The sequence below is a fragment of the Chaetura pelagica genome, unplaced genomic scaffold (genome assembly GCF_000747805.2).
Source record: "Chaetura pelagica isolate M959 unplaced genomic scaffold, ChaPel_1.0 scaffold551, whole genome shotgun sequence".
Taxonomy (NCBI): Eukaryota; Metazoa; Chordata; class Aves; order Apodiformes; family Apodidae; genus Chaetura; species Chaetura pelagica.
In genome coordinates, this window is record NW_009952067.1 from 197,669 (window position 1) to 211,187 (window position 13,519).

Here is a 13,519-nt window from a genome sequence, read left to right on the forward strand (position 1 = left end):
CGGGACAGGCAGCGGGGCGGCCTCCCGGGTGTTCCCTGCCAGCCCCGGCTGTTCGGGCTCCTCCGGGAACAGCCGCACGGGCGCCTTTCCGAGCCTCAGCTCCCCCGCTGCTGGGAGCGGCCTCGGAGGGACGTGTTCGCTCCCTTCGTGTCCCCGCAGCCCGGGCTGCAGGAGACGCGGGGCTGTCCCCGGGCGCCCGCGGCCTGCGAGATGCCCCAGGGCAGGGCTGCGGGTGCGGGCAGCGGCGGAGGCTCAGGAGCCCAGGACGAGGAAGCTTCCAGGGCAAGTCCGCACAAACTGCGGGAGAAACCCCACCCAGACAGCGGGTGCCCCGTTGCAGATGGGCAGGGAGCTACATCAGGGAGCTTGCTGTTGAGCTTCATGACTGATTGTTGCCCAACATTTTTCAGGCTTTTAAAACTCCGTGTCATCCGTTGGTGTCTCACACCTTGCTGCCAAGAAATCCACTCAGGAACTGTTCTCGCTTCCCCCAAAATACCTGGGTTGTTTTGAGCATCTGCTTTACCACACACCTTCAGACACGGCCTCCATGCAGCTCCTGCTGCGCTGCCTCCACACAGCAACATTCCCCCCACCTCACACTGTGTTACTTCACTGAACCCACACAGCATTTGCTGGCACCATGAGCAGTGCCCTCCTCAGAAGGGGACGAACTCATCCTATATACATGCTGGTCACCAGCAGCCCACCCGAGCAGGCAAGAAGGTGCCATTACTTGCCAAGCGATGAAAGAAAGCAAAGTGACAGAGCCCTTCAGATTCAGGTGACTTCAATGTTTGCTTGTTATTTAATTTCACCTCCTTAGCAACCCCGAAGCAAAGCTAGATGTATCTCTAAAATCCTTGAAAATTTATATACTAGAAACACAGCAGGTATTGGACAGAGATTAAAAGCACAAGAGGGGAAGTTGTAAGAAAAGGAGCAACACTACATTTAATGCTAGCCTTAGGGGTCTATAACATATCCAGCAAAAAGGGAAGGAAAAAACCCAACCAGACAGCAAGTTTCCTCAAGAAGATATGTGAATAGTTAATACTATGACACTCCTTTGTAGACTCGTGTCCCAAGAAAAGCAAAACTCCAGACTCCAGGCCAGCAGGTTTGGTGACTTAGGGCAGAGCGCTCTCCAGCAGCACTTCACATCACGTGGGCTGGTGTGCCCATCCTCAGATGCAGCCCCTGGGAGGATGCTGACAGGATCTCTCTACACCCTTGGGAATTCGCACGCTCAGTTTTCTTGACTAACCACCACAAGCAGCTTAACTTGTCTCTGCAGTTGGATTCATCTGCCATTACTGTTCTCACTGACTCCAACCTGCTTGACTGGGTCCTCAATGCCTGTCAGAGGCCCCTTTGGCATCATGCTACAGAGAGTGGCAGGGAAGAAAAGGAGTTGCTGCAGTGACTACAGTTCCTCTGAGTTTGCCATCACAAGCTGAGCTCTTACGGGTTACAGTTTGGCAGCAAGGTCATTTCTACAACCTGCCTATCTCAAATGGAAGATGTCACTGACATGCACCTCTTGGAGGAAAAAAAAATACACAATTACCTTTTCCTATCCATACTTTATTGCAGGTGTACATATAATTATTTATATTTTATTTTAAACAAGAAATTCCTTTCATGGAAAGGAGAAACTTTTAGCATTAAAACAGAGCGATTATACCATGAGTATTTTACAAATATGTACAAATATTGGCAGCTAGTTTCTAACATCAGTGAATAAATGCTTACCCTCTACCAAACTAATAAAACCCAAAAATAATAAGAGACCTTCTAAATCCAAAGACAAACAAACAAACAAAAAATAGATCTATTAATAGCAGGAACAGGTTTGGGTTTTTTTCATATGAATAAAAAAACTTGCATAATAGATATTCACAGTGCTTTTAAGATATTAATTCATATTCAGTCAACACACAAAAATTGTCCAGTCTCCCCTTCAGATGCATATGTCATTTACAGTACTGGAGGGAGCTGCGTAGACCACTGAGAGAAGATGGTAAGACCTGGAGAGCTTGCCTCCCCCACCAGGCATGAATAAATACAAGAAACCCCCATGTACATACAAGGCAGTGGATGCTCACACAAGAGCCAAATGTTTTCAGGCATTGGTGTATTTTGTAACCAGCAAAAGCAGGATGATGTCATTTCACCAAATCCAAAGTAACTGCAAAAAGAAAATACCAAGCTGCGTGGTGGCAATAAACACTTCAGTGAGGTGGTTAGGCTGAGGCAGGTATGAAGGTGATTTGTCTTTGAGACAAGTGTGAGTGGATGTGAGCACAGGGCACTCACATCTTTTATGACACTTTTCCAAACTACTATAACCACGGAATTTTGAGCTTTTTTCCTGTTAACAACCATTGCCAGAACTATGAGTAACTGTACATCTGCATAGGTGGGAGGGCAACTGTTTAGCTGTCACTCCAGACCCCCCTTTCCCTTGTCTCTTCCATAGAGACAGGCATTGCTGCAGAAAGAGCCACCCCTCCAGCTCCATGGCAGCTGAGAAAATGAGTCTGCTCCCTGCAGCACTGCCACTGGCCTCCTGGATCCTGGCCTTGCCTGTCTCCCACAGCTTATGGCCAAACATGCCCCAGGTACCAGGGAGCGACCAACAGCAGGAGGCTTGACTGGACTGTTTATGAGCAGCCAGGTGTCCTTTACCCATTTAGATCCACTCAGGAGAGTTGGATACAGTAAACATACCTCAAGCACTCTGTAAAGGCCTTTTGGCTTTGACTGGAAGAAAGGAAGACACACTATGGTGAACACACAGCTTCTAATTGTTCATTACAAAAAGAAAGAACAGTGTGATCAAAGAGGGCATGGTCAGCTGAGTCATGGCTACAGTGAGCTTGTGCCCATCATTCATTCCTCAAACACACGGCTAAAGTTTTGTGCTGGATTAATCTCAGAGCATGTACGGCCACTGATGCTACTTCAGTAAGGGCAGCTGCACCTACCTTCATGCTCCATCTCTACACCACACTCACCTGCATAGAAATAGTGAGATGACAGACTTCACGGATTTGCTGTTTTAACAGTTTACTAGGAAACTAATGAGGCTGCAAGCCCCCCATCAAAGCAACAGCTCAAACCCTCCTCATCATGGTCTGGCTTCCTTCCTTCCTGAATTCATCTATCTCCAACTTTTAAGCGATCACGCTGCACAACACGCACTTCCTTAACCAGCCCAATAGCATCAATCTGCTTCTAGAGTTAAGAAAAAAATTATTAGCTTCCCCTTGCAAGGTTATCAAAAGATGAGCACAGGTTACATGTGCCTGTAAGTACAAGCTTCCCAAATGCTGGTGAAGGAAGGAGGTACGGGGGAAGACAGGCAATCAAACAAACATACATACATTTATTTGGATGTAACAAGTAGAAGGATGCTTTCCACACCAAATGCTTGAATCAAACAGCATAATTATAATTATTTTCCTAGTGAAAGCCATCACAGCCAGCTCCACCACTCAAAATCACCAAACAAGTACCCTTGGTTTGGCACACAAACACCCTATTCTTCCACTATCACCAGCCCTGCAGCACTACACACTCACATTTGCATGACCTATTCTTGATTAAGTTGGACACAGTCATGTCTGTCCTTCCAAAGCAACTTTCTCCAATCCATACTTGACTCCTAAGCAAAAGGAAAAAAATTCTAAGGAACGGATTTATTAAAAACAAAGGAAAGAAGAACATAAAAGTATGACTCAAAGTAAGCGGTGATCATGCCTGGACAAATTATCCAATCACACTCCTGTCTTCATGAGCCAGTCAATTAATGCTCTTAACTTGTCTTCTGTACTCTCAGAAGTAGCCAAGTCATTTGTGTTTCCTCTCCTCTGTCTCTCCAAGGCTATAAGCATTTATTTACCAGTCTGCATCATGGCAGTAGAAGGCAACTAAGAGACAGTTCCACTTGTTGCAATGAAGAAAAAAAACAACATAAAATGCACATCATATTTGGCTGGATGCTTACAACAAAACAAAACAGCAATAACAAAACCAAAACAAAACAAAACTCCTGGCAGAGCAAGTCTTGCTCCCAGTAAAGCAAATAGGCAACTTGTGTTCATTACAACAGGAACAGGTTAGACACTTCCATACACAGCCCTCTAAATGTGCTTAGAATATATCCTGACCTGACAGCTGTCGGCAGTGTTGCAGCAGCACCAACTCAAGACAACCGAACTATCTGTACACTAGCATTAACATAAATGGACTACAAGAGAAAGGCAGAAAGATAAACTGACATAGACTTTAAATTGCTTTCTGATAAATCAATTTAGACACAGTGTTTGCTTTACAGCATCAGTTTTGGTCCACTGTTTTTGGTTTTTATGTTGGTTGTGACACTGCTAATGGTGCAGGCCACTTCCATTTTCTGCTCAGACAATACACTTCAAATGTCAATGTTAAGTGCTACACTCCAGTTGATTTGCCCTGTACGTCAGGTCTGCAGAAGTGATGCCACTTACTGATTATGGAGCTGAATTACAAAGTTGCTCACAGTCTCCTGCAAGAACCAGAGTGACATCACATGTGTTAATGAGGTATATATTTCCATGATGAGCCATTTCCTGGGATGGAAGGGCTCCAATCTCATTACACCACAAACTCCTCTGGGAGCTGGTCCTCTCCCAGAAGATCCAAGGAGAGGCAGTTCATGGATCGCTTCCCATAAAGGGCAGACTTGGTTTTGCAGTCTGCTGTGGAATAAACGCAGCCATAGATAGACAGCTTATCCTCCAGGCTGCAGCCAAATGTGTAGCTGTGGGATGTGTCTGAAGACAGCGTGGCACTCAGTGGCGGGTGCCTGTGCTTGTAAAGGCGGATGTCATCCAAACTCTGGCTGTGCTGGTCTGTGCAGCTCCTGCTTTTGGGTGATCTGACCTGCCAGTTCAGTAAGATAGACAAATTAAAATGATGAGCTCAGACACAGCCTAAGGATGCTGGGTATGCATGATACAAGTTTTCCAAAAATCTTCCCCTCCTTCAAACCAGCACCACTGCCCTTCTGAAGAAGCTTAATGAAGAAGCTGTGAACTATTAACAAGTTACAAGTGCATTAAGGTGCCCTGCCATGTTCAGCCAAATCCTGCTGTGTCTGCACTGTGTTCTCAGTGTCCAGTACAATGGATGAAACATCTGACAGGTATTGACACCTGAATGACCTGACACTTCTTGGCACATTCTTGCAGTCATCCTCAAATAGATGAAGTGTACGTAACAAAATATTACCAGCTCCCCAGCTGCTTGAACACACTGAGTTGGTTAAAGCCTAATGATCTGAAAGGGAGGTTGAGAAGGCAACCATGCAAACAAATGGGTTACGGTGTCCAAAATTCTCTAAGTGCAACATACAGTTTCATCTAGATAATATTGTTCAGCAACGAGGAAAATGGGAGTGACAAACCAGTAGTGATTCCCAGAGGCAGCATCTTGCTACACAAGCTGAAGTGACTCAGCCTCTGTAGAGGAATTACTGATAATTTCCAACTTCCACACCTGTTTTTTCTTGCTCTGTCTCCTCATAATCAGCTTTAAATGCTAATATTAAGGCTGATTTCAGGAATACCATTTTTAAACCAAGACAATTCTTTTGGCAACACAGAAAACTTCCTCCCAAGTTCACTGTGCTCACCTCCACAGCATGGGAATTAAAAAAAGCTAGCCTGAGGAAACTCTGCACTGTCTCAGCTGCACTCCCAGAAGCAGGCAGATGCTGTATGGTCTGGTCAATGCTATGTCCTGCTGCATTTAGTTAGATGGCCTTGTGAGGTAGGTTTGTTGTTTTTTTTTTAAAGATGCACCAAGTATTTGATGCATAGAAGTGGCACCAGGTCTTAGCAATTGTTTAGACAGTCCTGTGTTGATTAGAAACATTTTTATAACAGATGCCTCCCAATCAATTAATAGCATAAGCATGTGTTGGTAAAAGCTTTAATGTTAAAAACATTACTTGAAGCAAGATGCCCACTTCCTGCCTTGCACTCTTAAGTCATTCCACTCAAATACAGGAGTAACTTCATTATTATTTGTACTGTACCATCTTCAGCTTTGGAAAAATATAACAGATTTAAATCACCTATAGCACTTTATGACTATTTTTCTGGTAAGTGAAAATTTCTTATGACTTTTGACTGGGTCCAGGAAAAAGCATGAAAAGAGAAAAACAGTCCTAAGAAGCAACTGAATCCTTGTTCAGAAAAGTTCAGGGAGTAAAGGGGAAGGCAATGAACAGATTTTTAAAGTTATTTTAGCAGATAAGGCTAATTTGGATTCAGAGAGAGAAGAAATGGTGGAGATGTGTGTTTTTAAAAAAAAAACAAACAACCCACACAACATTTCTACTCCAGTGGGTACAGCTATACTTTGAAAAGAAATATTGTTTTGCCTTAAAAAGACATTTTAATAAGCTTCTTCCAAGAACAACTTATGATATGACATATTTTACCATATATAGTTGCCTTTTCTCAAGGGTTTGATGAAAGGAAAATGTTGACGACAAAGACTTCAGCACACATGTAGTATAATCACACAAAATGATAGTAATTAGAGCTTGAGCATCTGGTTTTGCTCTGATTTGAGCTCCTTCTGGCTTAAGGAGCAGAAAGATGATCAAGTTTGCAACCCACATCCAAACTGCATAGACAGTCTTGGCTCTACATTGCACTGAATATTTGGAAATGGTTTATTTTTCTTTTCCCATCTGGAAGCCTAAGGCAGATGATAGCTGGCTTGCAAGATTTCCCTGCTAATCGCTCCAAACCTCTCTATACTATTCTGGACCCAAACACTGCTCTCATCCTATTCCTGATGGCAGTAGCTGGGCAACAGCTACATCTGGTTTTTGTTACACCATTTAAAATCAGTCAAAATCAGACCAGTCAAGTTCACCTGATTTACAGCTGTCTCCATTATGCTAGACCTTGGTTCAATGCCCACTTACAGATTCTCCTGCTGAGCACCCCCTCTTACCTGGTGAAGGGTTTCCACACTTTGGCCTCTCATTTTTATTAGTGTGACCTGCACCACAGACAGCGATTCCTGATTTATAGCTGCAAAGGAAAAAATGGAAGTGAGAATCATAGTATGTTTGAGCTTTTGTGGGCTGTGGAAAAGGGCAGTGGTTCTCACAGGCCTCATTTAAGCAGTGCTATCCTATATATAAATATACATCGGTAAGTACCCTCAATGCTTTGTGAGTTTTGCTCACAAGTACTCCTTTCTGCCCCTAAGGGTCATTGTTTAAAAACTCAAGAAAACAGCTTCTCACCAACTTGTCCCATGTTCACCTGTCTTGCTTTGCTGTAAAGTCTGTAGGAGGCAAGAGAGCTCCTGTGTGACCCCACTGTCTTGCATTCCCTGTATCACAAGCTACAAAACTTTACCTCTTAATTCCTGCAATTAGCCCATGAGCCTGTGGTTGAACTCCTTGGCTGTTTAATGGTATACAAGATTTTAAAGCAAATTCCATCACTACAAACTTCGCCAATTTTGTGAAGGGAAACCCTGAGAATCACAGAGGAGAGCAGCACTGTACAATATAGGCTGCTTGCCTTGCACCTCTAGATGAGCTGACTTTAAATGCTGTTGCAGTAGTGCAGTACAAGTACCACTGGCAGTTGTTTGGAAGAAGGTAAAACTTTGTTAGACCCTTCAGATTACGCCTGTTGCTAGAGCCTAAATAAAAGCATTGAGCAGTAGCAGAAAGCCATCTCACCTTGGCAGCTAGCAGCATCTAGAGGAAGAGATTCAACAGATTCTCCCACAGTGGCCTCCTCTAACTGTTCTCCCTCTAAAGGCTCATCTACAGGCACCTCCTCTGGCTCATCTACTGCCAGCTCAAGCTCTAGGAGGAAGAGAGTGGCAGAAGGGTTAGCATTACACTTCTGCTCCAAGTTGCTTCATGTTCTCTTACTCCCCATTATTCCTGCAGGGGAAGACAAGAGTGTGCTTAGAAATTGCTCTGCATCTCCAAATTCTTTACCATCATCCTGAGAGTCGTCTTCAGCCCGCCCTTTGCTGCTGCTGTCAATGCCAGAGCTACCGTAGCTGATGGTTGAGCTGCAGGATTTCTCTTTCCGATGCACCCGGTCCATGCTGAAGGGCTCATCCACTGACATTTCCACTGACACCCGATGCCTGGAGTCAGCCTCGATGCCCGAGGTGTGGGAGCTGCCGTGACTCCCCGTGGACTGGCGCGAGAGACGGTTGTCCCGCCGGCTGCCCCCGCTGCTCCCACTGCCGTGTGAGTTCTTGTCGCACGGGTCCAGGTCCATCTCCAGGGTGTCGCTGATGTAGGACTCCCGGTAGCGCTTCTTCTCTGAGGAAGGAAGAGAAGAGAGAAACCAGTGGGAACTTTAAGCAAGAGCAAAGGAAGGGTAGCAAAAATAATCAGTAAGTTCTGGGACTGCCGCAGTCTGACAACTAAGAAACAACCGCTGCAGTTACTGAACAAATACAGGACAGTTTTTTTATTTTGTTTGCTCAACAGATACTGGGATGCACAGTTGGTTGTAAAACAATCAGTCATACTTGCAGTAAATCCAGCATCTCCTGTATTAGAACATGCAGGTACAGGCAGTTATGATACAGAAAACAGTAGCTTCCAGAATTAAGATTTTTTTTAAAAAAAGGAATTACTCTGCTAACATAAGTGCTCAGTTGCTAAAAAAAAGCGTATTGATTGTTTCTTGAAATAGTCACCAATGTGTGGAGACAATTAAGAACAGGCAGGCATTTATTAATGATTTATTATTTGTCCAATGGTTTGTATCTGTTACCTAAAGAAAGGTGTCCTGATGATGGTCAACAAATCCATGACACTAGGAGACACAAAACAAGCCTTTTGCCCACGTGCAATTGCCTAGCAAGCCTTTCTACAGGTGACTGACAGATGCCAATGCAAGACCAGTTCTATTACCCCACTGGAGGGAAAGGCAGAAATAACCAAGCTAGATGACATTGAGGGCTGCCTTGCCCTGTACACCCATTCCTCACAACTGGTGATCAACACTTCAGAGAGCTCCTTAGAGTTAGTTGAGATGAGCAATAACCAGAGACAAATTTCTTCCCAACTTCTCCCTGGAAGGAGTCAGCCTGTATCCTCAGACAAGAGGGCCAGCTACTGCTGGCTGAATTCTACTGACCTACTGAATTCAGAATTCTACTGAATTCTACTTGAAGGTAACAATATGACACTTACAAACCCCAGAGAAGACAGAGAAAGTGCAAATGGAGAATGCAGAGAACAGCAGTCGGGGAAGCAGCAGGGGAGGAGAAAAAAAACAGCATATAGGAGAAGGCTAGAGGAAAGAAGACACCATCCTCTGAAAAAGGACGTATGCAATGCATTAAAAACAGCCACTGGGGCTAAGAAGTTGTAGGAGACCCAGCTTGCAGAGCTAGAAAACAGAAGGGGGCATGATGAGAAGTGACAAAATGACTAAAATTTTCCTGGAAGCATAACAGGGACTGTCAAGAGAGGGGAACCCATCAGAAAAGATAAGTTCTTGGGGTCCTGATCTGCTTTCAACCTGTTTCTAGCACCTCCAACTCCTAGCTCTTAACTGTCAATCAGTATAGATTAAATTATGTTTAGTGTTTAGGAAAGGACACAAAAAAATTAAGACACTAGCTCACAATTTGTACTGCTGCTTGAAAACAAGAAGATCTTAACCCCATGGAAAGCTTTTTAGTAAAAATTACTTCCACCGAGAAGCACGTGTCAAATGCGCTTAAACTGGGAGCACAGAGCAAGGATCTCCTCTTAGATAAAAGGAGATACTCCCTTTCTACTGCTCTCACACACAGGATTTCTGATCAGTCTAGCAATGTGGGAGCCATAAACACTTCCCAGTAGTGGACTTGAAACATATTTAACACCTCTGTTTCTCTCACTGGCTTCCTGATAAGGCAGAAACACCTTTAATTAGATAGAAAGCAGACACTGTGAAGCAACAGCAAAGCCTTAACATGCTGTACTCTTCCCCATATCACAGTCCCCTGCTCTTCCATCACACACCTTCAGCCTCCTCCAGTTTTTGGATTTGCTTCAACACTGGCTGGATATTCAGAAAGAGCCGGTGGCTGTTGCTGAGGAGCTGCAGCAAGTGCCGTGACCTGAAGGGGCAACCCGTGTAGTAAACCAGTTTCCGTGCAGAAGGCAAACCATCTGGCTGGATCTCAAATTTCTTCCCCTGCGTAAAGAGGAGAGATGCCACTGAAACGAGCAAGAGCATGTTTTCAGCCACACAGCTACTAGAGAGAGCTGCGGTCGAGTGACAGGACTTGACATGGCAGCGCGGGCAGGCCGACGGCTTTGCCAGGCCCCACGTTGACAGCTCACTGCCAGATGGGCTCTGTCCGTTCTGTCATACTCACCATAAAAGCCAGCTTCCCGATGTGTGACCAGGGAAAGTCGTAGAGGAGCTGGCGAACGTGATTCACCTCCTGCAACACATCAAACTTGGAGTGACACAGGGACTGGCAGGTACAGGGTGGAGTCAGCGATGTGCAAAGAATTTGCAAACAACCAAGAATTTGAGATATGCGGAGCCTGGCGCTCAAAGGGGAGGAAGAGGAGCTCTAGGGGGAGGACAGGGGAGCTGGGCAGAGTTAATGCTACACCAGAAGGCTTTCACGGCAGTCTGTTACCTGATAGATGTGCATTCCTCTTAGGGTCAGGCCCAGGATAACTGTCGGGCGATCCTCCTTCTTATCCTAAAAGAACAGAAGAGCCAGGAGTCAAAGGTTAATCTACAAAGACCACACTCTTGTTCTGGCACCTACTGCACAAGAGGTAGCAGGACTACTCATCAGGCAGATGCCATCAGCTCATTTGGTTTTTATTGTGTTTGTAAAGTGCACCTTGCCTTGTTGACCCCTGAAATATCTATCCCCCAAATCCCCTCTTACTGTGAATCTCAGGCATTTCACTAGCAAACACCCTAGCTGCACTGGACAGGGAATCCTCTAGCTTTAATGATTTGAGGGTATGGACAATTACAGCTCTCAAGGATACCTTGAAACCTCTCATACTGCCCATGTGCTGTCTCTGCTGTCCCCATGAACATGCACCACTCTCAATCTCCAGATGACAGCCAGAAACAGAAGGGACCCCTCTCCCCATCTCCTTGCCATGGCACTCCTATCAAGACCAAAAAATTTCATTAACTAGTTTTTTCAGTCTCTCCTGGCATGGCAGAGTTAGGAAGGGGAACAGATACTATTCTCGCCAGGAGAAGCAGGGGTAAGAAAATTTTGGGGTAAAAATTTGTGGGCTCACAGAGCTCAAACTTTGCATCAAAACTTTATCTCCTCATGTGTCTTGTCCAGAAGCAAGCCTTATGCCATCACATTACCTCACCCTTTGTCCCTGATACCATCCACAACTCCAGTTTCAAGTCACTAAGAAATGCTTTTTGCCTCCTAAGGACAAAAAGCTTTGTAAATCAGTATTGGTCTTGAGGAGAGATACAAGGCTCAGTGCTATGTTTTATGTTGGAGTTCCCAATCTCAGTAGCAGCCATGAGGAGGGTGTGAGACAAAAGTGACAACTTTTGAAATCTCAGGGCAGCCAGTACACTGACACCTTCCCCTGGCACCCCTGCGTGCTCGATTGAGAGCTTTATGACCCAGGTGTCACCTAGGAGGAGGACATCTCATCACATGATGAGATAACTATGTCACACAGCAGAAATAGCACACTGTGGATCAAACAACACATGAAGAGGTTAGCAATGCATAAAACGTAAGTTCAAGTCAGATAGGAATTCTGATAGTAAGTGCAATCAATTTCACAGCTCTGGTGCTTTCAGGTAACCAACCCTCTTGTAACTGCATCATTAACAGCATTAGAATCAAAACAGAGAGGACAGGGGATAGGCAGGGGGAGCATCTAGAGTTTGTGAGGAACTGAAACTAAGCCTAGACTACAGACCAAACTGGAACTTACTTCCTTCAGAATATGCGTGTTTCTCCAGCAACTAGAGCTGCTAGATCTGGTCAAAGGACACAAATACCTCTCAGACATAATTCCCACTGAGCACAACCAACCAAGAAGTTTACTTATGAGTCTGAGAAAATGGAGTATCTACTTGGAAAAAAGGTCCAAGCCATTCCTAATTGCATGAGCAGGTTTCACTTACCTAAGTGGAAACAAAAACTTCTCTTCAGTCCTATTTCTAGACCTAAATTCTCTCAGTATGTGAAAATGAAGCACATTCTATTTAAGCAGACTCAGGTAAGGAGTCTAAGACCTGGTGCCAAGCAACAATCCAGGAATACAAAACCTGCCATACAGCTGAAAAAAGCACCAACCACTGACAGGGAGGAAGAGGTTAAGAAAGTTGGGATGACTCAGTGTCACCTGAAGTTATTACATGGCATTTGTGTGAAAGCTGGCTGACCTCTTATCATCATTTCAATGGACTGCAACAAGAAAAAAACAACAGCTTCTCAGTAAGTTCCTTGGTGCAAGTCTACTGGCAGGCAGGGACAAAAATTCAGTTTTGCCATTCTTGTGGCCAGTTTCTTCGCTGAAGAAGAAATCTTGATTCCAGCTGTATCTGTATAGTGGCAACACTTGTTTGTGGGGATGGGCCTCACGGGCTGAACATTTTAGGCTGATTTGGCCCCACTGAATCAGAGGCAACTGTCCCTCAGCTAAACAGAAAGTGAAAAATGCAGTGGTGCAACCAATTAACAATGAGAGGCATTCAAAATAAGAAGCTCTTGGTTTAACCTTCTGCAGCCTGTAGAAGTGGACGGGCACATCTTCCAGCAGGCAGGACTCCTTAATGAACTTCAGCACTGCTTCCTTAGCACTCAGCCCTTGCTGTTCTCGGTGCATCTCTGGGGCATGTTTCAAGATGTAATCGCTCCCCCTCTTCGCAATTATCTAAACCACAAGGAAAACAAACAGGTCAGCAGCTCTTCCACGATCCCCATGGGAGGCAGCTGTGCTCAACAGCAAAGGAGAGACTGGAGGTGGAGAAGGTTCATATGGTCTCATGAGATGTTAGTCCACATTCACCTTTGTCTTCCTGTAGGCTAAGCATTGAGCCCAAATGATACTGATGTCTTCAAACAGATCATAAATGGCAAAATCATAACAGATCAAGACTAAACAGTTTGCGTCAGCTCTTTTCATTTTTAAGTACTGGAATTAGTTTTCCTAACTCTTGGCATCCATAAATGCTTATGGGCAGATAACAAATACTGCTCAGCATGCCAACGCAATCAACAGCAACTGTCTCCAAACCTACAGAAATGCTAGGTGGTCCTCTCAAGACCAGAAACTACACATTAGAGTGATTTAGCATTTCCATACTCAAAGATAACACTAATAGATAGATAGATAACGCTAATAGGTAGATAACGCTATCTCAAGGTATTTTTTATCTGTCAGGAGTGGTTGGCAGGCACGTGGCTTTGCTAAGCAGTAGAAAAACCTGCTCAAAACCTTTTTCTCTTTCCC

General features: G+C 44.7%; 1 protein-coding gene across 1 annotated transcript in view; it reads right to left on the minus strand.

The window, feature by feature from the left end:
• Nucleotides 1–4,638: 4,638 nt before the first annotated feature.
• FRMD1 (FERM domain containing 1) overlaps nt 4,639–13,519 on the minus strand; it is a 29,987-nt gene continuing 21,106 nt past the window's right edge. The window contains exons 6-13 of the mRNA XM_010005311.1: nt 12,785–12,940; nt 10,696–10,761; nt 10,423–10,491; nt 10,064–10,238; nt 8,027–8,362; nt 7,760–7,888; nt 7,015–7,094; nt 4,639–4,926 (exon numbers count right to left, since the gene is read on the minus strand). Of these exons, the coding sequence (XP_010003613.1) occupies nt 4,639–4,926; nt 7,015–7,094; nt 7,760–7,888; nt 8,027–8,362; nt 10,064–10,238; nt 10,423–10,491; nt 10,696–10,761; nt 12,785–12,940 (1,299 nt within the window). The remainder of the gene's footprint in view (nt 4,927–7,014; nt 7,095–7,759; nt 7,889–8,026; nt 8,363–10,063; nt 10,239–10,422; nt 10,492–10,695; nt 10,762–12,784; nt 12,941–13,519) is intronic.